At 38.6% G+C, this 24,140-nt stretch overlaps 1 protein-coding gene across 19 annotated transcripts in view; it reads left to right on the forward strand.

Moving 5' to 3' along the window:
* nfat5b (nuclear factor of activated T cells 5b) overlaps window positions 1-24,140 on the forward strand; it is a 102,305-nt gene that overhangs the window by 77,081 nt on the left and 1,084 nt on the right. For 3 of the 19 annotated variants that reach the window (XM_073907517.1, XM_073907516.1, XM_009303605.5), the window contains 11 exons: window positions 1,277-1,808; window positions 4,644-4,830; window positions 5,715-5,905; window positions 5,996-6,168; window positions 14,780-14,914; window positions 14,993-15,048; window positions 15,490-15,622; window positions 15,771-15,839; window positions 15,935-16,029; window positions 16,128-17,895; window positions 17,978-18,171. In XM_073907517.1, coding sequence (XP_073763618.1) covers window positions 1,300-1,808; window positions 4,644-4,830; window positions 5,715-5,905; window positions 5,996-6,168; window positions 14,780-14,914; window positions 14,993-15,048; window positions 15,490-15,622; window positions 15,771-15,839; window positions 15,935-16,029; window positions 16,128-17,895; window positions 17,978-18,171 — 3,510 coding nt within the window. In that variant the 5' untranslated portion in view covers window positions 1,277-1,299. Of the gene's footprint in view, window positions 1-1,276; window positions 1,809-4,643; window positions 4,831-5,714; window positions 5,906-5,983; window positions 6,169-14,779; window positions 14,915-14,992; window positions 15,049-15,489; window positions 15,623-15,770; window positions 15,840-15,934; window positions 16,030-16,127; window positions 17,896-17,977; window positions 24,109-24,140 lie in introns of those variants that run through there. The other 16 variants (XM_073907515.1, XM_068222774.2, XM_073907518.1 and 13 more) reach the window with 11 other exon arrangements.

Consider the following 24,140-nt stretch of genomic DNA (forward strand, 5'->3'; position numbering starts at 1 on the left):
CACAAATACGGTTCTTCCACTCACCTCTTTCGGTGGATTTTCCCTGGTCTTTGTTCTCCTTTTCAATTAAAATATGCTTTCCCAGAATCCCTCAAAGCCTTTCTTACACTGAAAAAAGTGTTGCATGCAGAACTGTTGCGAACAATTTATTTGTGTTGAATTTAAACAAACAAATTAAGTTTAACAATGTTCAACTTAATTTGTTTGTTTAAATTCAACACAAATAAATTGTTTACAACCACTTAACGTAAAAAATTTAGTAAATCCAAGGAATCATCTCTGAATAATTTTTTTCAGTCTACTCTGTTTTTTCCCCTTGTTCATGTCAGCTCTTCTTTTTTTTTTGCAGAGGATTTGCCTTTTAATGTCCAAAGCGGACTTGAAAGCAAGTGGCATCTTTATTTTTCTTAGTTGACAAATACGGTTTTTCCTCGTGAATCTATTTTAATGTTTAAAATGCAAAAACGCTCTCAGTCACGCCAAAGTTTCCCTAAACTGTATCTGCTCACAAAGTTCACACATACCATTAATGTCACATGGTTATCTCTTTTTTTTTGTTTGTTTGGGATGTATACGGTTGTTTGTCGCATGCACTTAATTATAATGGGCTCATGACAGTCATGTTTATGACAGATTTATGACAGGTTATGTTGTCTTGGTAATGTCAAGTTATCGTGACAAAAACAGGTTGTGATTGTTTATGTCAAGTTCATAAAAAGCTCTGTTTTCATCCAAAGATGGGAATCAAAACTGGAATATCGCATAAAAGGTTTTCAAATAAACCAATGTTTTCATCCAAGGAGTCAAAGAGAACAAAATTTCCACTTCCTGATATACTGAGGCCAAAATACAAAAAAACAAAACCCCAATTTACTTTGCTAGAAGACAGTTGTTCTGAGTCTTTTTCTTATTTAATACATTTCTTGCATTTCAGAAGACAATTTCAATGCGCAAAGAACAAGTTTTTATGCACACTTTCTAAATGTATGCATATCTTGGCATTTCCATCAAGCATTTCTATGCGAAATTCCAAATGTGCATAAAAATAGGTGGATGAAAACATATTGTCTCCTTTGCGTTTAAAATGACATGACAGTTGTTGTAAGCATGCAAGAACCCTCTTTTATGTTTTTATGACAGTCTTATGAACACCCCCCTTCAAGTAAAGTATTACCAATAAGACAGTCAATAAGAAATGATGATAAATGTCTTGATTTTACTGGGACTCGCGTTGATACCGATGCCTTTATTGACTGTCTGATTGTACGCACTACAGATGCCTCGTCCGCCTCTTCTGCTATGAGCTCTGGAAGTCCTCGCAGTGCTTTTCCCACCTCAGCGTCAGATCGAAGCACCGTACACGACAGCGGCTCATCAGGAGATGTCAGCAGTCGAAGGAAATCGGAGGCTGTGGAAAACAAACCCTCTGGTCGAGATAAAGGTGTCCAGCAGACCCAGATGACCCCCTCCAAACGGCCTGTCCTCAACATCTCGCCTCCACCCGAAGACCTGTTCGATGACAGCCACATGTCCTGCCAGGATGATCTGCTTCTCGACTCGGAGCAAAGCAGCAGCATCTGGATTGAAAACTCAGTGTCTAACTTCAGCATTGTGAGCTCTAGTTCCTACAACGACAACACTGAAGTGCCCCGCAAGGCCCGCAAATGTACCCCGCGACAGAAGCCTGGGCCGAAGCCGGTTTCTGCGGAAGAGGCCAGCATGGATGTCTTTGATGCAGACAGTGCCAAAGGCCCGCACTTTGTGCTCTCACAACTCGGCCCAGACAGCAAGACCTGTTCCAAAGCAAGGTGAGCCATTGAGTACCATGTTGTAAAAAGAAGTCTCTGATGTTTCAAGAGTGTACATATGAAGTTTCAGCTCAAAATGCCCTACAGATCTTTTCGTAACTGCTCCTTTTAGGCATTAATCTGAACTGTGCCATTTTTTTTGACTGTTGCTTTAAATTCAAATGAGATTGAGCTCATTTGAAATTGTGTCAGCATAGTGGCAGTTTCAAAACAGGATTGATATTATCTCTGTGAATAATGAAAAGTGTCAATAGAAGTGTCCCACAAGAAGGTAATTTTTGGAGACTACGGTGTTCATTTGTGCATCTTAAAACTCAACTTTTGTTATGCCTCTTAGGGTGCTTTCACATCTGTAGTTCACTTCATTTGGTCCACACCAAGGGTATTAAATGATACATTGTTGCATTTTCTGCCGTCTTTGGGTCGTTTTCACACCACACTGCTGGCTTTGGTCCGAACCAGTTGAAACAAACCAAAATGCATTCATATGACAAAATCCAAGTCTCTCATTGGCCAGATGTTGTTGAAAATATTTCCTAAACTGCTTATTGATTGGTCAGAATTCACGTGCGGGAAAATGCCAGTGAACACCCGCAGGTAAACAAAACTGGCAGACACAAAATGTCATTTTACTCTGGAGGGACGACTGCGCTGACTGATTGTATCCCTGCTTTAGACAAACTATACATTTCGAGAATGAAGCGTGGCCGCGGCTGGAAAACACGGTTTTAATGCATCGCTCGTCACTTCAGGAGGAGGCGTGAATTAATTTAGCTAAACTGCGACATGGTCATCTTGCGGAAATATTACCAACGATCCATCATGTAATGTTTTCCCCTCTCTCTCTCTCTCTCTCTCTCTCCCTTTGTTGGTAAAGCGCTATCAATAAATATTTTCCTCCATATCCCATAATGCACAGCGCATCGGCCTACGGCAGCTGGATTAGTCCAAAAGGCACAGTACTTTTTGCAATTGGACCTGTATTAGTACGGATCATATTCTCACCACAAACTGCTCCAGGGTTCGTTTGAAAGTGTACTCGAATGCGCACCAAAAGCGGACCAAATAAGCATACCGAGACCTGCTTGAGGAGGTGGTCTCGGTACGCTTATTTGGTCCGCTTTTGGTGCACACTCGAGTACGATTGCTGCATTCTAAACCTGCCCAAATGAACTGCGCCAAAAGGAAAAACGAACTCTAGTGCGATTCAATCTAACTAAATAAGGCAGGTGTGAAAGCATCCTTAGTTGCTGACATCATCTTTCGGCAGGTATGGTGCAAAAACTAATGGCAGAGAGCTGCTTCTCTCTCAGGGCGGTCTATACTAATGAGGGAGGGATTGTCACTAATGTGCAACATCATATTCTCCAAAACCGTTTGCCAAGCTTACGATTAAGACCCAATCCCAATTCTACCCCTTAGCCCTAAGGACCCCTTGTTTTGCGCGTTCACATGAAGGGGTAGGGGTGTCCCAATTCTCTTTAGCTTGAACGCGTAGGGCTAAGCGGAAGGGGTGAATAGCCCTTTGAATGAAGATTTTTCAGGACTACACTAAAAACCAAGGGGTACGAAAATTTCCCAGAATTCACCAGCCACATCTGCACCCGGAAGTAAGGAGATCCACAAATTAATATTTTTTAGTCATTACGTATTTTTACAACAAACAAGCACATGTTTTAATACATTTATAACTGCGTTCAGGTTACCGTCATGCTTTTTAAAACGCAAAAATAAAAAGCCCTAAATTTTGCGATCTATAATCCATAATCATAACTTTTGTATGGCAGTTCCATGGAATTCTGACACTCGATGACACTCAATTACCCTGTCAGTAATGTCTAGTGGCTGGAAATGAGCTTTTTGCAGTGTCTGCTATAATGTTAATGTTGTTTTTGGTGTGTTTACATTGATGAATATGGCCACTGTGTTAAATGAACAGTATTACGATCTTATTGCCACATTAGATCATTGTGATAACATAATATATGCCTTCAGTGATTTCCTGAAGATAAATATAAAACAAATAACACAATTGGAATAACTACAGCAGGCGCTATCGTCTGTCATAAGAGTGCTCGACCTGAGAAAACTCGAGCCGAGCACAACATACAAGACAAGACAGGACTAGGACAATGTCTTGAATTACCAAGACTGAAGTTGTAACCACGGGGAGTGACAGAGACAACTGAGTAGGATTCACAAGCAGGTTTGGTCAACACAGGTGCAAACAGATGTATAGAGGCTGTCCAGAATCGTAGTCGAGTAACAGGCGAGAGGTCGTAAGGCAGGCGGCAGACTAAGACAAAAAGGCTAACAAGGCTAAGGTCAGAACACAGGAAAACAAGACTAGGAAACGCGTTGTAATGTCACTTTACAGATTAACAAGACTCGGCAATGTGCGCGAGTGTGTGTGCTGCTTAAATAGTGTGTGTAATCAGTCTTTGACAATCCTCAGATGGTGCGAGTGTAATCAGTCTAAATGAGGAAGCAGGTGTGTGTGGGCGACGTGCATGTATGAAGTTGTAGTCCATAAACTGGCAAATTTGTTGTTTGTACGAGTTAGAAGGTTCTTTAGCGAACTCTGGTGGTTAGAGGTCGCTGGTGATTGCAACAGCAGAGGCAGAATCCTGACAAAAAGGGCTTAAGTATCCTCAAAATGTGTTCCTAACACTAAAATCGTTCTCATTTCATGTGGTGCAAAAGTGGCAAAAAGTTGACACTTGCGTATTCCTAGGGTTTCGGTGAAAATGAGTACAAAATGACAGGATTTTCATTTTTTGGTGATATTTTGACAGGTTTTTAATGTGATTTTCACTAGCATTCATTGTTTCCTAGCTCTGATGGACCACAAGTGTCTGCTCTCAAAGGTGGGGTACTGTCTTGTCAGTATCCTCAGAAAGGTGAAGGGAAAGAACTGAAGATCGTGGTGCAGCCTGAGACCCAGCACAGAGCGCGTTACCTGACTGAAGGCAGCCGAGGGTCAGTCAAAGACCAAACACAGCAGGGCTTCCCTACTATCAAGGTGGGTCACACAAACAAAACCAAAAGAACGCTTTTTTACAGCAAAAGAATTTTCAGTTTTTATCTTTCTTTCTTTTGGATCCTGAAACTAAAATTGTTAAACTTTCCCAGTGGATTTCCAGTTTCCAGATCAGCTGCTAAATTCAGTTCTGCTTTCCCGTGACCGCTCTTGCTGATCCACTGAAATAAATCACAATTATCACGCTGTTTAAGTGACCAAATACATGTTCTTACACATATTTGTGTAAGACATATTTGACACATTTTTGGGGTGGGCATTAAAGGGCTGGCGGTTGAGTGGTTTAGGTCCTATCTGACGGACGTTCAGCATCAGTATTGGGGATCATGTCTCTTCCCCTGCCTCCCTGTCTCATGGGGTTCCTCAATGCTCAGCTCTTCTTTTTTTCCTCTATCTACTCCCCCTCTGGTGTCAATAATCTTTTCACCTGTTCGCTAAAGACACCAAGATCTACCCAGATCTCTAAAAGTCGAATCGAACATCAGTTTCTGAAATACTCAGACCAGTCTGTCACCTTTCTTCCCCATTCATCTTGACCATGTCTACATGTCTAAATACACTGAGTTGCTGCCATGTGATTGGCTGATTAGAAATTTGCATTAACGAGCAGTTAGACAGCTGTACCTAATAAAGTGGCCGGTGAGTGTATACATAGGTTTCCTCTGTTTTTGTTAATTTGCATTACATTTACAGTAGTTGATATGGCACAACTCTTGGATGTTGCATTATAGAAAAGCTAAATATTTCAGCTATTTATGCCTTTGTGAAGTACTCCTGTTTTTATGTTGTGGATCTCACTGCTTACTATTGATGTTTGGATGGATGAATGTTACTCTGATAACCACACATTTTCTCCATCCTCTCAGCTTGAGGGTGTGAAGGAGTCAGTGGTCATGCAGATCTTTGTGGGCAATGATGCCGGACGTGTGAAGCCTCACGGGTTCTACCAGGCTTGCAGAGTCACCGGCCGAAACACAACCGCCTGCAGGGAAGTGGACATCGAAGGCACCACAGTCATCGAAGTGCCAATGGATCCCAGCAGCAACATGACTTTACCGTATGTAAACCTTACCCAAACCTACATTTCAGGCTAGAAATCCATCAGGGTTGTTGGATGTATTCATATTGACAGTAGGTGTCTCTGCAGTGTGGACTGTGTGGGGATCCTGAAGCTCAGGAATGCCGATGTGGAGGCCCGTATCGGGGTGGCCGGGTCTAAGAAGAAGAGCACCCGTGCCAGACTGGTGTTTCGAGTCAACATCCCACGCCCCGATGGCTCTGCGCTCACGTTACAGACCTCGTCGTCTCCCATACTGTGCAGTGAGTGGCTTTGGGTTATTCATAGCATCTCCCTGCTGGCGAGCCCAGCTGGTGCTCTCATCACATAGGAGAGGTAGGGATTAGAGAAGGGGATAATGAATGTTTATATTATTAAGGCCATAGAGCCGAAAAAAAAAGAGGAGAGGGAGAGTCTAAGGCAGAACATCAGGTGCTTACCGAACAGGGCTACTAGGTCTGTGATGAATTGTACGGCTTTGTTTTTAAATGTATTTCCGTGCTAGACAATAGGGAGAACATTCCAGGATCAGTCGTGTATTCCTAAAAGAAAAAGATGGTGTACTACCCAACCCAAATTTTAAAAGTGGGCAAAAAAAATGAGCGAAGTCAATGTTTCTTTGATTCATTAGCAATATACAGTTGAAGTCAGAATTATTAGCCCCCCTGAATTATTAGCGCCCCTGTTTATTTTTTCCCCAATTTCTGTTCTGTTCTGGGAAGATTGTTTCAGCACATTTCCAAGCATAATAGTTTTAATAACTCATTTCTAATAACTGATTTATTTTATCTTTTCCATGATGACAGTAAATAATATTTTACTAGATATTTTTTCAAGACACTTCTATACAGCTTAAAGTGACATTAAAAGGCTTAACTAGGTTAATAAGATGAACTAGGCAGGTTAGGGTAATAAGTGATTGTATAACGATGGTTTGTTCTGTAGACTCGGAAAAAAAAATAGCTGAAAGGGACTAATAATTTTGTCCTAAAAATGTTTTTTAAAAAATTAATCACTGCTTTTATTCTAGCTGAAATAAAACAAATTAGACTTTCTCCAGAAGAAAAAAATATTATCAGACATACTGTGAAAATTTCCTTGCTCTGTTAAAAATCATTTGGGAAATATTTAAAAAAGAAAATAAAAATCAAAAGGGGGCTAATATTTCTGACTTCAACTGTATATTTATTCAACATAAGTTACCTGTAACTATTGACTTCCACAGAAGAAAAAACAAACACTATGGAAGTCAATGGTTAAGGGTTTCCAGCTTTAACAGAATAAGAAAAGACAAACTGGTTTGGAACAAGGTTGAGTAAATGATGACGATTTTAATTTTTTTGGGGTGAACTATCCATTAAAAAAAGGAAAAATATTTCAACAAATTTGTTTATTTTAAAGCGAGATGCTAAAAGTCTAATCCTGTTCAATGATTTATGCTTGGCTAATAGTGCCCCCAGCAGACCCAGAGATTGGCTTTAAAGGGGACTGAGGCTACTAATTTATTGTACATTTCATGAGGTAATCGCAAAAGATTTAGGGGGGCTGAATAGAAATATAGGTGGCTAAAGCGATGCCCATGCTGTTTTATAATTGAACCTGAATGTTTCAGCGAGACATCATTCAGATGACTTGTCGATGTCTTCGAAAAAACTCTTCTGAAATGTTTTTTTTTTTACTGCTTCTGCGGTCGTCAGGGGGTGGGGAATAGCGCTGTTGAAACAAAAATGCTCAAATTGCAACAAATTAAGGTGCGAGTTAAAAACATTTGGTACACAGTTAAAGAGGACACAAATTAGGGAAGCCTTATCAGCTAAACAAGTGAGTATAATTAGGGTCAGGCCCGGATTGGCTAATTGGGAGGACCGGGAGAATTCCCGGTGGGCCGGTCCGTTTTTTGGCCGCGAGGGCTAGTGATTCCAGGGCTCCAGATTCTGTTGCTCTCAGCAATCACACTTTTTAAATTTATTTATTTACTTGACCACAGCCTTTTTATTCATTATTATACCGCAACTCTTCTCTTTTGGTCTATTTTAAGGATGAACTCAGTTGTGTCATCATCCATAAAACAGATGTTGTGGTCGAGCGGATAGTACGTTAGGTTAAGACGCCGCGGACCCGGGTTCGATCCTCGTTAGAGTAATTTAGTGTTTTCATTTTTATTGATAAGACATATAATACTGTTAGGATTGTTGAACATTTGAAGTTCTAAAGCAGCTGTTTTCTCAAAAAAAAAAAAAAGACGTGATAGTGTCATTAGAAACTGATTTGGAAATATTTATTTATTTACTTATTTTAATATAGTCAGTCGTGAACTGAGGTGGGCCGGTCTGAGGCTTGAAACTCCAGAGCTGAAAAGGTGTCCCACTCCGGCCCTGCTTAGGGTATACACAATTATTGAGCATCAGAAGTTGTCATACCCAAACAGCTTGTGAAAAAAAACTAGGCATACGGTGTATATGTGCGTATAGCCCCGACTACACCACTGTCCAGGATGATTACTAAAGTTCTACTGACACCATCTGAAGCTTACTGGAAGGGACCATAGAAAATTAATTTGCAATAACAAGGAAAGAATGTACATTTGTATTATTATTTTCATACATTTGGCATGTTATTTAAAAGCTTTTCATTCTGTCTCTAAATTCAATTAATATCAGACCTACAGTGTGGTGTTGAACACTGAAAACTGAAGTTAATACTGGAGTAATTTTACTTTAACTTTTAAAGGTGCTGTATGCACATCTTTGACTCTTCTCAAGCATAAAACACCATGATGTGTTTGCAGATATATAAGAAACATGCTAAGTGAACAGATCTAATCTGAAAAACAATGCTGGAGTCAGATTTTCTGCTTTTAAAAAGTGCGTTACATGTTTTGTTTTGGTTTTTTTAACCTGCCCAATGCCACTTTGGCCCATTATATTTAAGCACCCCAAATTACTTTGGGGGAAAACAGCATATTTTATTCATACAATCATGAAGGCTCACAAAGTACGCATCCGTGACCGAAATGCGACCTTCGGTGGACAGTAGCAGACTCCGAAATGAGACGCAGATTCAGAGTTCCACATGAGGTGCTTATTAATTAGCAAATAAATATTGCGAACATCAGGCCCGGATTGGCTAATCGGGAGGACTGTGAGAATTCCCGGTGGGCCGCTCCATTTTTTTGGCCGCGAGGGCCGGTGTCCCTAGCTGCTTGCACTCTCAGCAGTCGCACTTTTTTTCATTTATTTATTTATTTGACCTTAGCCTCACTCTTTTTATTCGTTGTTTTGCCTCAGCTCCGCTCATTTTATTTATTTTCTTCCAGTCCCGTGAGCAAAATGCAGCCCGCAGGTAATGATAACGTAACTATCATTCAACCCCAAACAGCAGCACCTTAGTGAATATAAGAATTAGAATAATTAATATTAATGAAATGCTCAATGAAAATCAAACAATTCACTATATTAAAAAATCTGACATAACTCGATCAGAAATATTAAAAAAGATTAAGCCATCAATAGAAAGTAATACTGTGATTAAAAGAGTCTTGCAGGTGAAAGTGCAATACTTATTTTTTATTCCAAACACACCAGCATAACAGCGCCATTGTAATCCAGTGGTCAGCGTGCTGCGTACGGCGCTGCCAACCCGAGTTCGAACCTCACCTGAGTCTTTTTTAATTTTTTATTTATTTCAGTGTTAAGAAATATAATACTGTTTGGGTTACTTATGTAGGTGTACATCTTTTATTTTTATTTTTTTTGTGTGACCACCGTTACAAAGGACTGGATATCTATAGAAACTTTTACACAAAATATATATTCCGATATTGCAGGAAAGGACATTGTGATGTTTTAAATAATAGTGTTGGAGATTTAGCTACCCTTTAATCTTCTCATATTTATGAAAAACATTTGAAGTTGTAAAGCAGCTGAGTCCTTAAAAAAGATGTGGTAGTGTTGTTAGAAACTGAATTGGAAATGACGTTATTTTAATATAGTCAGTCGTGAACTGAGGTGGGCCGGTCAAAGGCTTGAAATTCCAGGTGTGAAAAGGAATCCCACTCCAGCCCTGACGAACATGAACATTAAGGCCCTGTTTACACTAATGCGTTTTTGTTTGAAAACGCATAAAGTTTTGCTACGGTTACGCCATCCGTCCACACTACGCCGGAGTTCTCGAGCGCCGAAAACGGAGCGTTTCGAAAACGCTGGAGAGGCCGTTTTCATTCTGAAACGCTGCTGCTCCGTCTCAGTGTGGATGAGCAAAAACGGAGACATCTGAAAACGGAGGCGGGGCTGCAGACATTCGCCTCTCTGATTGGGGCTTTTCCTGAATATTAAGTAGCCTAACTCACACAGTTCAGTCCTGCATCTTCTTCGTGTAAGTTAAGACTTCGCAAGTTTGATCATGGCTGCAGTCTCTTCTTCTCAGTTTGATATGGAAAACAGACTATACCGAGGACACGGGTAAATCTTCAAAGGGAACCGTGTACTTTATAACTTCATTCACATCATCCTGGCTACGTTGTTTCACTTTCTCAACAATAAAATGTAAACATGATATAAGGAACTGCCTATTTTCATTTTAATATTAACAACTTAACAGACAGCAGAAATGTTGAGGCGTCGTGCTGCATTTATGAGCGTCATCTTCACTGTGTAGATATTTATAAGAAAACGGAGCCCATAACAACTGCCTCCTTTCAATTTCAGTGAAAATACGAAACATACCCTCTCTTTTGCTGAATATCAGTTTTAATAATCGATAATGGCCATTATAAAAGTATAACTTACAATAAGTTTATACATTATAGGAAATAAAGGCTGGCGATCATTTAATATACAGAATGTACGTGGTTACATTAATCATTAACTTATCTTTGCGCTCAGCCAAAACACGTTACCTGAGAACAAGTAATAGATTCCAGTGACCAAAGTCAGGGAATATGTCGTTAGATAAAGACAACAAGATGAATGAAATATCCCGATTAATAAATATAGTGAGATTAGATCCAGCGGGAGATGCTTGATGAGAAGTCCGACTAGCAGAGCTCTCATCAGCGCTTGCCTGAGTGTGTGTGTGTGGTCACGTGATGTGCATTTTCAGCGTTTTGGTGTGGACGGAGAGCAGTTCAGAAACGCTGGGTAAAACGCGAGTGTGGACGCGGATCGTTTTCATTCTAAAACGCCGTTTTAAAACTAAAACGCACTAGTGTAAACGGGGCCTAAGTGAGCAGGTTACATTGTAGCCCCGTGTCCTAACAACACTGTACGGATGAGATTTGCAGCGAAGTGATAAGTAATTTTTGCTGTTAGCACAAGGCGAAACATGACAGAAATTCAAATACAGCCATTCAGAAGCACAGAATAGTGCACTTACTGCACTCCAACTAATTTGTAAGGTTTATACCCTAATTAATACATATTAAACCTCTTTAACATTATTAAATGTACATGCTGTATCACTGACATGTGTTGGTTTGCCTGAATCACAGTTCTAAAGTTCAATTTCAAGCAGTTTATTTTATTGTCAATATCTGAGGTGAACTATCTGCTGCTGCTTTCAGTAGTGACAAACACAGCAAGGCAAAGAAAACACGTCGTAATGTTCACAGTCAGTATAGTCATTGTTGTAACATTGTAATTACATCCATGATAGTATTTAAATTGTGTTTTGTATATTTCATGTACAGTATTTGTGTTATAGTTATATACATATATACACATTACACATGTAATTTGTATTTACAAACTCTTATCTTGGATGTAAATACTGTAATTGGATTACATTGTAAATACTTCCAAGATTTACAAAAGTGTTTGTATATTTCTTGTACAGTGTGTATTTATAGTTATATACTTAAATTTGCACAGTACACATGCATGTAATATGTAATTACAAACTTTAATCTTGATTTATAAACATGTTTGTACGTGTGTGCAATCACTTTTGTAATTACATTGCTATAACATTGTTATTACATTGTTATAACATTGTAATTACTGTATGATAAAGTTTATTCCATTGCTATTACATTGTAATAACATTCAAGATAATAGTTGTAAATGTAAATGTTTGTATATTTCACGTACATTATTTGTGTATTTATACGTAAATATACCCAATAAATATGTAATTACAAACTTTTTTGTAGTGTGTATTTACAGTTATATCCTAAATTTGCACAGTAAACATGCATACAATATGTAATTACAAACTTTAATCTTGATTTATAAACATATTTGTACGTGTGTTCAATCACTGTGGTTACATTGTATTTACATTGTAAATATGTTGTAGTTACATCCAAGATAATTCTAAACGTAAATGTTTCTTTATATGCTTCATGTACAGTAATTGTGTATTTGAACGTAAATTTACACTGTACATATGTAAATACAAACTTACTTTAGACATAATTACGTTGTCATTACATTATAATTACTAAGTAATTACATTATTACATTGTTATATCATTGTTATGACTTTATTATAATTTTGTTATAGCATTGTAATTACATTCAAGAATAATTGTAAACGTAAATGTTTCTTTGTATATTTCATGTACAGTATTTGTGTATTTATACGTAACTATACCCAGTACATATATCATTTCAAACTTGTATTTTGGATGTAATAACATTGTCATTACATTATACTTACTAAGTATTAACGTCATAATTACATTGTTATAACTTTATAATTACGTATATGATAGTATTTTAAATGTGTTGTATTTTTCATGTACAGTATTTTTGTGTTATGGTTAAATACATACACAGTACACATGCAATATGTAATTACAAACCTATCTTGGATTAATATGTCACTACATTGTAATTACATCTAAGATTTACAAAGGTGTTTGTATATTTCTTTTACAGTGTGTATTTATAGTTATATTCTTAAATTTGCACAGTAAACATGCATGTAATAGGTAATTACGAACTTTAATCTTGATTTCTAAACATGTTTGCTCGTATGTGCAGTTACTGTGGTTACATTGTAATTGCATTGTAAGTATATTGTCGTTACAAATGTTTGTTTATATATATATATATATATATATATATATATATATATATTGCATGTACACTATTTGGTTATTTTTAGTTGTATACATAAATATACACAGTACACATGTAATTTCAAATGCATTTACTAAGTCATTACAGTGCTATTACATTGTAATTACATTCAAAATATTTGTAAACAAATGTTTCTTTGTATATTTTATGTACAGTGTTTGTGTATTATATGTACATATACGCAGTACATATGTAATTACAAACTTATTTAGGATGTAATTACGTTGTCATTACATTATATTTACTAAGTAATTACATTGTAACTACATTGGTATTACATTGTTTTAACATTGTAATTACTTTATTATAAAAGTGTTATAGCATTGTATTTACATTTTTATAACATTGTTATTACAATGTAATTAGATTGTAATAACATTCAAGATAATAATTGTAAACGTAAATGTTTCTTTGTGTATTTCATGTACAATATTTGTGCATTCATACGTAAATATACCCAGTACATATGTAATTACAAACTTTTATTTTGGATGTAATAACATTGTCATTACATTATTCTTACTAAGTAATAACATTGGAATTGCATTGTTATAACAGTTTAATTACATATATGATAGTATTTTAAATTTGTTTTTGTATGTTTCATGTACAGCATTTGTGTGTTATGCTTAAATACATGCACACAGTACACATGCAATATGTAATTACAAACTTATCCTGGATTACTATGTCATTACATTGAAATTACATTGTATTTAAATCCAAGATTTACAAAAGTGTTCATATATTTCTTGTACAGTGTGTATTTATAGTTATATACTACAATATGCACAGTTCACATGCATGTAATATGTAATTCAAAACTTTATTCTTGATTTATAAACATGTTTGTACGTGTGTGCAATCAATGTGGTTACATTGTAATTACATTGTAAATATTTTGTCGTCACATCCAAGATAATATTTATAAATGCAAATATACAAAGTACACATGTAAAATTATAAACTTATTTACTATGTCATTACGTTGTTATTACATTGCATTACATTTTAATTACAGTGATATTACATTGTAATTACATTTAAGGTAATACATAAACTGCGTGGGGGTAAATCTGGACTACACCATTCACTGCTTATACTACACTTCGCATATTTCGCAGAGCTAAATACAAGACAATTTCTTCCATCGTGGCTAGTGTGGCACAGACGCTAGAACCCGCCTTTATGCATGCATGACATTGTAAATTGTATGGTGTAATTGTAAATTGCAAGTGTAAACGCATGCATTGGATATGGGTCACAATTAAAACAACGTGTAAACAGACAGGCAAACAAATCCGATATAGGCAACAAATCATAATCGGGCATTAAGACCTGACAGTGTAAACGGTGCCTCAGGTAAACACATTTAAATGCACTTTGAAATGTTGCCTTCTGAAAGTGAAATGAACCACAAATAAAATGCAACAATGTCATAATTGAAGTCCTGTTGTGGAACAAAGCAAACAATCTACGTATCTGAAAATGTCCTACGACAGAGATGTAACATAGCCTTAACAGGAAGAATTACGCACTTGCCTAATTTTCTAGGTAAACGCACTGCTGGTTATGCATTACTAACATAATACCAGTTGCTTTTCCTGGTATTCCTGTTTGGATGCAAAACAAAATTAACCTTTTTTTCTGGTGATACATGGATGTGTTGGCCCACACGTAATGTGCGGAAACTAAATATATAGTCACGGTCTGCTGCACAGGAACATTGTTACCTGGTTGTCTAATAGTCTCTTTCTCTGTCTTCCTCCGATTGGCTTGATTTTTTTTATAGCCCAGCCTGCAGGAGCACCTGAGATTCTCAAGAAGAGTTTACACAGCTGTTCGGTTAAAGGGGGGAATGAAGTCTTTATCATTGGAAAAAACTTTCTGAAAGGAACCAAGGTCATATTTCAGGAGAACGCTTCAGGTATCTTTACATGTGAAAACGTTCCATGTTGCTTTGGCTAGCTCTTGCACTGTTTAACCTCTGGCTGTTTGATTGTAGCAGATGATAAGTCCTGGAAGGCAGAGGCTGACATTGACATGGAGTTTTTCCATCAGGTAAGCCATAGCATCTGCTCTGTTTATTATTTGACTGTGTGGGATGAGCAAGCGCTGTAAAAATAGAGGCAGATTTACACAGGTCACAGATATCTGTGTCCTCAATTGTTGCCTGACATTAATTTAGAAAAAAACTGCAGAATGTTGACCTAGATACACAAAGATTCATAATAAAGAAGTTATTTTTGAGTGACTGTTTTGAATATGTCAGATTTTAGAAAGAATTAATGCAATAAGGATTGCACATTTTGAAAGTGCTGTGTATTGTATGGCCTGACATAGCAATTTGATTGCAGGTAATTTTGCTTTATCGTGTCAAACATCTTCCATATTACATCTTAAACTTTTTTTTCTTGACATACCCAAACCATCAGATTTTACACAGTAAACTGCAAAAATAACTGTGCACGCTCTAAATATTTGACTTTGTGCTTCTTTTAGAATCATCTTATTGTCAAAGTCCCACCATATCAAAATCCAGCTATCACATCTCCTATATCTGTTGGTATCTATGTTGTCACGAATGCTGGGCGTTCACATGATGTTCAACAATTTACATACACTCCAGAGCCAGGTCAGTTTCATCTCCACTACATTTTCCGAAATCTGCTTCTGGAACACCAGCCTTACACACATTCTGGATGTTTTCCTTGTCTTACCCAACCATATTAGGTCTTGGAGTCAGTACTAATAAGATAATGATCAATCTCAATTCTTTTCAGTGGTTGATTCTTCTGTAAAAAAGGAGGACTTGCCTCCAGTGACACCTTGTTGTTTTGAACAAATTAAAGGTAAGCAATCATCTGTGTGAATAATAGCATAGCATGATGTTTACTAGCGAGTTACCTGTAATCATAACTAGCTTTATATCTGTTGTTTCATAAAGTAATTGATACTGCCGTGATGACACCAGGCTTACCTCTTGTGAAACGTGAAGAGGCCACTCCGATGGAGGTCTCCGGTAACCCTTCGGACTTCAAGGTTTGTACAAATCACAAGACAGAAACCATTCAAATAAATCAGCATCAAGCATTTTGGTACAATTCGATAAAGCTCTGTATTTGTCATTTGCAACTCAGCAGACCTCTGAAGTCATCAATTCAGCCCAGCAAGCTTTAGACATGAGTACTGAGATTTCCACCAACAACTGCAAATTTTCCAGTCCGTTGGCACACCCAACAAGAGAGCCAGATCAATCTCAGAATTCAGTCTTTTCCAACAAAGAACCTTTCAACACCATCCAGGAACAGAATCTTGCATCCAGTGGCTCTTTCCATGTGCCTAATAAATCTCTTCTCCAGCAAGGAGTTCAGCCATTCCTCCTGGAACACAGAGACCGTCTTGGACAGGAGATGCCAGGCAGCAGTGGCAGTTCAGTAGTGGCTCTTTCCCAATTAGATGACAATCCGCAGCAACAGCTCTCTCTTCTACCTCCAGATGAGGTGGCCCAACTGGAGCAGGCCGTGCGGCAGCTGCAAGCGAAAGGATACTGCGGCATACAACTCCAGAGTGAGAATTCACTGTCAAAGCAAAGACAACATCAGCTTCAACAGCAGCAACAGCAAATCCAACAACAGCAGCATCAAATCCACCAACAACAGCAGCAAATTCAGCAACAGCAGCAGCACATCCAGCATCAAGAGCAGCAAATCCAGCTGCAGCAGCAGCACCACCACCAGCAGCAAGCTCTGGAGAACCTTCAACATCAGCTTTTTCAGCCCCAGGTTCAAATTCACTGTAGTTCAGAGCAGCAGAGCTCTTCCCAGGGTATGGTGCAGAATGGAAGTTCCCTTTTCCAGTCCACCCCATCCCAACAACAACAGCAGCAGCAAGCAACTTTGTTCCAACAAGGAGCTGGCTTTCTTCAGCAGCAACCCAGTCATTCCTCTCCTTCCATGTTCCACAACACTACAGCAATGACCGAAGCTCAAAGCCCTCAGGAGTCTCTTTTCCACACACAAAAGACCTCTCCCAACCAGGATCAGGTCCAAGCTTCCATTTTCCAAAGCAATCTTTCGGTTCTCAGTGGGTCCAACATGTCTTCAGAAGCTCAGCCCTCTGCAGCTAGTATGTTTCTTCCCCAGAACACAGTACCAGCTCAACTTTCCGTTAACGCCAACCAGCCACAGCAACTGGCGTTCCTCACTTCCATGCAGACATCTCTTGAGGCGCCATCTGTATTTCAGACTCCAACCCAACTGTCCCCCATTCAGCAAGGCACTCCGATGGATCAGCAGCAGTCCCCACAGCATGCCCAACCGGGTTCCATGTTCCAGAGCATCTCCCAATCACCAAGCAAACTCACCCCTGGTCAACAGCAGCAGGCTGGTCTACTCCTCGGATCCTTAAACTCTCCAATCACACAAGAGCAATCCTCCAATCTGTTATTCGGTGGCCAAGTACAGATAGGATCAATGAACAATAGCAGCCTAGCTTCGTCAGAGCAACAGAACACTCCCCTTCCCTTCGCTCAGGCTGGTCTGGTCACCGTGAGGCAGCAGGAGGCATCTGAACCAATGACATTTCAGGATCAGACAGCAATGGTGGTCAACCTGTCATCAAATAAGCCCATCTTCCAAGACCAGCAGCCAATGCAGTTGGCACCAAGTTCTAATCCAGGCTCTTCACAGTCTGTAAATCTTTTCATGGCACAGTCCAACATGCAAGGGGGGATGACTACACAAGAAGCTCTTTTTGCACCACAAGGAGATGTAGGTGGCATTCAGACAAGCACTTCCTCTCCAGTGCAACAGCCTGGTCAACTCTTTCAGACCACAATGAGTGGGAGTCTCAACCAGCCCAACCAGGATCAGCAGACAGACCTATTCCTCTTCGAGATCCAGAATGGTTAGGCAATATTCTTGAACATGCTTGCCTGTTTACAAGTCTTATATTTTAAAACTCATTCTAATGATTTTATTTTTTGCAGAGTGCCGTCAACTCATGAACAGCCAAGGATCTACACTGTCTAATCAAATAATTACCATCAATCAGCCTGGACAGAGTCAGCAAGAGAGTGATGGGCAAATCCAGTCTTTACTTGGGCAGGCTATGCCAGACCCTGGAGCTGTGCAGAGTACCTTGACAACCTCTCAGAACATGGAGAAAATTGATGACCTTCTGGTGAGCCTTCAGGAGCAAGGCAATAACATCTCCCATTCCTACTAGGGCCTTCAAGGAGTAGCTGCCTGATATTTCTATTTCATAATTGACTATAGCAGGGATGTCAGAAGTACCGACTTTGATACCAATCTGTACTGAAATTTAAAATATGTGGTGATATCAAAGTACTTCCCTTTGCATTTTGAGTGCTGCTAAGTGGATCCATGAACACCAGTGATTGTTTAATGTTTATGCACTCGAGAGATTTGATTGACTACAATGATCATCGCTTGATGCTCTTCACCATGCGTTTAAGCCATGTTCACTCTTCCAGCGACATGATCTCATTTATTTAAATTAAGAGCTAGCGATTTCCACCAATCTTAGGCTGTATAAGTGTCAGCAACCATTGGTAACCAGATGTGGGTGTGTCCAGCAACACAGCAAAGTTGAGAATACTTCAAGTTAATGCAAATAAACACAACACACACCAACAGATCTTCAACCAGAGTTGAGCACAGGAAATCTTCTAACCTCTTTCGAGACATTACAAGCTGATCCTCCATCTCATGTGTCCAAATGAATCTCACTTTGAGCTGTGCCATTACTGTTCTCTGATGTTCTTCCCAGCAGATTAAGTCACTCTTAACACACCTCGCATCACAGGTGTCTTTAGAACTAACGAGTTAGTTGGGATATTCCAAGGACTGTGAAGAGGAGGAATCGACTCAAAATCAGTCAAGATTGCCCAGAATAAGCAACTGCCTCATTCACACTAGCAGCGACTTTGTAGCTGCCTATCGCTCTGGGTGGGGACTTGCTGCAAACGCAGGTCTGTTTAGGTATCTACAGCATGAATACAACTGGCTTCTGAGCAAGCTGAGAGAGGATAACGTGAGGATCTAATGGTACTATTTTTGGCTGTCACTCAAGAGAGTCGCCAGAGGAAGGATTCTCAACATTGTCGCATTGCTTGACATGCCCACCTGGTCGTCAACAGTCATTGTCGCTCGCATAGAAGGAGGTCGCCGGACATTGAAGGACGAGGTCGCTCTCAGTTAAAATGAATGGTCACTTGTCGCTGTGAGATGCTCGTAGTGTGAATGAGCCTTGAGGAACATTGATTGGCAACTTAAATTGCCTAAATGTGTGAACCCGGCTTTACATGGCTTTCAAACGCTGAAGTGTCTGTGTTTCTCTGTAAGCACTCAGGGAAAACCATCAAGCGATGATGATTGTAGCCTATCACAGTCATATCTGTGAACACAATGACCAATCAGCTGCCTTTAACAGTGCTGAAATGGTAGCGGAAAATTATTTTATTTAGATTTCAGTATGAACTTGTACTGAAGTTGGTACTTTAGAAATCCCTTGATTATAAATATTTCTCTCAGACATATTAGATATTTGGGTATGCTCTATTTTTGATATTTTGGATATAGGAGACATTTAGCTTATGGAGCAATACTGAGCTGTCACATTTACAAAGAGATCGCATATTTGCCTGTTGACAAATTTGGCAAAATCTCTTGAAGAATCACAACTAAATCCATTTAATACAAATGTCGAGTCGCTGTTTGTTGGCACGATTGCAGAACCCAAAGGAAAACCTCAAGAAGTGGTTCTGCACCCCCATCTGAATAAAGCAGGCACTTAATATATTGAAGTACCTTCAATTCCTTTAAAGCACCTGGAAGTCTGAGGCATGCAGTCAGAGGAACTAAAATGTTGCCTTGAGTATATCTAAAGTGACAAAGAGAGCATTCTGAGGAGATCAGGACACATGGGATGACCGCAGTTGTGCCTCAACATGATCTGCAGACACCACACTTTCTCACCGAGCCTTGGGTAACTTTGTGAGGTCTATCTTTAGCAACATATAATCAAGAATGCCTGATAGAAGTAGTCTGAAGAGTGAGAATTGTATTTTTAACACATTTTCTATTGAAACCTGTTTGTCTCAGTACACTTGGGCATCTATAAGCTATTAAAAAACTTGTTTTTAGTTAAAAGGGGAAAGAGAAAATCAAAATGTGTTTTGCATTTTCCTCCTAGCACTTTATATATGTGTATTTTCAGTGTGGTTAGTTGCTTCTGTCTCATTGATTTCATCAAGCTTATCTCAATATTTACTGTTTAAATTATTTTCTCTTTCATCTCTTTAGATTCTCAGTGTATTTTAGACTAATTTGTATAAGATTACAGATTAGAAATGCACATTCCTGGTAAAACATCAGATAAGCATCAACAATTTGAAAAAGAAATAGCTTCATGTATTTATTTTTGATTTTTGGTTTACATATGTCAGTTCTTGCCATCTCATTTAGCTTGGTGTCTGTTTTGCATGTATGAGTGTCCTATATATGTGTGTATGACATTATCTCATCATAATAATACCTCTAGACGTGCGTCATTCTAATACTGATTCTAAAATATTAATAATTGATGCTCAGAATCATTGTAGTGGGGTTATTTTATGTTATTATATTTCCCGGTGTCTGGCACGCTGGAACAGGGCAGATTGCTTTTATTGGCAAATCAGAAGGGAGTGTCCAACCAGTATTATTGACAGGTTGTGTGAATATTCTGACTCGCAGTACACCCTAATGCTGTATATGCTGGGGAAGCAGCCTTTTATCTTTTGTAGCTTTTATCACTTGTTGAGCTGTGGCGAAAAATCGCTTGAGGATTCAATTCTGCATTGATTTTGAGATTTGCAAAGTGAATTCCTACTCTCTTGAATGAATTCTGAGCTTAGTATTTAACGGGTCATACAACCTGTGATCAAATCTTCTTAGATTTTAACAGATTTATAGTGTTGAACATCAGTTAAGACAGGCGTTCATGATGGGTCGTGGTGCTGGTAGTGTTGTTAAAAGTATCAGCTTCCACAAGTCTGTATTGAAATTTGAAAAATACCTTCAAAGTAGGCATGTGTCTAAATTTGATAAAAATCGCTCTTTAAATAAATAAAAAAATGTTGCATTTCCTTATACTTTATCTCAAATTTTTAGTCTTTTAGTATTTTAGTTGCTTTTTTTTATTATTTTTTAAATGAACTGAACTGAACTTGAACTGAAAGAGAACCTGACCATTTAACAGCAGATAGCACTGTAAAAACAGCTGTACTCGGCTTGTGTCAAATTCCTTAATGTTACAAGTTAAAGTTAATTAGCTGTTTACATACATCTCCTTGCATAAACACCAACTTGCATGACTAAGCTCAACACACAAAAACTTCCTTGTGAGCATTTGAGTGTAAATTTAAAAACTAGCCTAGAGCGTCATCTGCTGTTAATAACTACCCTAGAGCGCCATCTTCTGTTTAAAAACTAGCCTAAAGTGCAATCTTCTGTTTAAAAACTAGTCTAGAGCGCCGTCTTCTAGTAAAAACTAGCCTAGAGCGCCATCTTTCAAAAACTAGCCTAAAGCGCCGTCTGCTGTTAATAACTACCCTAGAGCGACATTTTCTTTTAAAAACAAGCCTAGAGTGTAATCTTCTGTTAAAAAACTAGCCTAGAGCACCATCTGCTGTTCAAAAACTAGCCTAAAGCGCCTACTGCTCTTAATAACTACTCTAGAGTGCCATCTTCTCTTAAAAACTAGCCTAGAGTGCAATCTTCAGTTAAAAAAAACTAGCCTAGAGCACCATCTGCTGTTCAATAACTAGCCTAGAGCGCCGTCTGCTGTTAATAACTACCCGAGCGCCATCTTCTTTTAAAAACAAGCCTAGAGTGCAATCTTCTGTTAAAAAACTAGCCTAGAGCACCATCTGCTGTTCAATAACTAGCCTAGAGCGCCGTCTGTTCTAAATAACTACCCTATAGCGCCATCTTCTCTTTAAAACTAGCCTAGAGTGCAATCTTCTGTTAAAAAACTAGCCTAGAGCACCATCCGCTATTCAAAAACTAGCCTAGAGCGCCGTCTGCTCTTAATAACTACCCTAGAGCGCCATCTTCTTTTAAAAACAAGCCTAGAGTCCAATCTTCTGTTAAAAAAACTAGCCTAGAGCACCATCTGCTATTCAAAAACTAGCCTAGAGCGCCGTCTGCTCTTAATAACTACCCTAGAGCGCCATCTTCTCTTAAAAACTAGCCTAGAGTGCAATCTTCTGTTAAAAAAACTAGCCTAGAGCACCATCTGCTGTTTAAAAACTAGCCTAGAGCACCATCTTCTTGTAAACAGTAGCCCATAGCGCCATCTTCTGTCAAAAAACTAGCCTAGAGTGCAATCTTCTGTTAAAAAAACTAGCCTAGAGCACCATCTGCTGTTCAAAAACTAGCCTAGAGCGCCATCTGCTGTTAATAACTACCCTAGAGCGCCATCTTCTCTTAAAAACTAGCCTAGAGTGCAATCTTCTGTTAAAAAACTAGCCTAGAGCACCATCTGCTGTTCAAAAACTAGCCTAAAGCGCCTACTGCTCTTAATAACTACTCTAGAGTGCCATCTTCTCTTAAAAACTAGCCTAGAGTGCAATCTTCAGTTAAAAAAAACTAGCCTAGAGCACCATCTGCTGTTCAATAACTAGCCTAGAGCGCCGTCTGCTGTTAATAACTACCCGAGCGCCATCTTCTTTTAAAAACAAGCCTAGAGTGCAATCTTCTGTTAAAAAACTAGCCTAGAGCACCATCTGCTGTTCAATAACTAGCCTAGAGCGCCGTCTGTTCTAAATAACTACCCTATAGCGCCATCTTCTCTTTAAAACTAGCCTAGAGTGCAATCTTCTGTTAAAAAACTAGCCTAGAGCGCCGTCTGCTCTTAATAACTACCCTAGAGCGCCATCTTCTTTTAAAAACAAGCCTAGAGTGCAATCTTCTGTTAAAAAAACTAGCCTAGAGCACCATCTGCTATTCAAAAACTAGCCTAGAGCGCCGTCTGCTCTTAATAACTACCCTAGAGCGCCATCTTCTCTTAAAAACTAGCCTAGAGTGCAATCTTCTGTTAAAAAAACTAGCCTAGAGCACCATCTGCTGTTTAAAAACTAGCCTAGAGCACCATCTTCTTGTAAACAGTAGCCCATAGCGCCATCTTCTGTCAAAAAACTAGCCTAGAGTGCAATCTTCTGTTAAAAAAACTAGCCTAGAGCACCATCTGCTGTTCAAAAACTAGCCTAGAGCGCCATCTGCTGTTAATAACTACCCTAGAGCGCCATCTTCTCTTAAAAACTAGCCTAGAGCGCCATCTGTTGCTAATAACTAAGAATTTTGAAAATTTCAGAGTCGCTGCTGAATCGATTGATGATTTTTCACCACAGCTGTACTTATGATTGTTAGGATGTAAAACTATAAGCCAATAAATAGCCATCATCAGCTTAATGCAATGTCAAACCTTTGATCTACCTTTAAAATAAAATGGGCAGTTTCGTGGCTCAGTCGGTTCAATGTCTGTAAATTTTGTTTATGAAGTGAGTTTTGAATGTAGAGAAACATTATGTGAGGCAATGTTTGTGTTTTAGTGACAGACATGATGTACAGCTGCCAAACTATAGCTAATATGCTAATGTGAAGTTAGCTGGCAGACTGTTAGCATGTGGATGAATCTATACATTATGAGGGAGCTGTTCTCTGTAATGTCACAGAAATGACTCGATTGAGCCTGCTATGTTTGGTGTTCAAAGTTTTCTTTGCTCAGAATCTTGGGTGATTTTTAATGCCTACTTTTTAGTAGAGGCTATGCTCTATTGTTGTTGGAGACATTTTGTTTGAAGGGTGCTCTTGTGTATCTCTGCATGGGGAAGAACTGTGAATAGGAACTGGAAACTGACTTTTTTGTGACTCGTCTTCATCTCTGTAAGATACTAATTGTATTTTTTCTCTTATAATACTCAATATTTATGTGAATATTTACTTTTACACTATACATCTTTTTAGAAGATATTTATTTTTGTGTCTCGAGATATTTTCACATTCTAGAATCGATGCCTATGATAGATTTGGATTAAAACGCATAATTCTAACCTATATAGTTTTGTTTCTTTTATGTCATATCTT

Source organism: Danio rerio, chromosome 7 (assembly GCF_049306965.1).
Source record: "Danio rerio strain Tuebingen ecotype United States chromosome 7, GRCz12tu, whole genome shotgun sequence".
Lineage (NCBI taxonomy): Eukaryota > Metazoa > Chordata > Actinopteri > Cypriniformes > Danionidae > Danio > Danio rerio.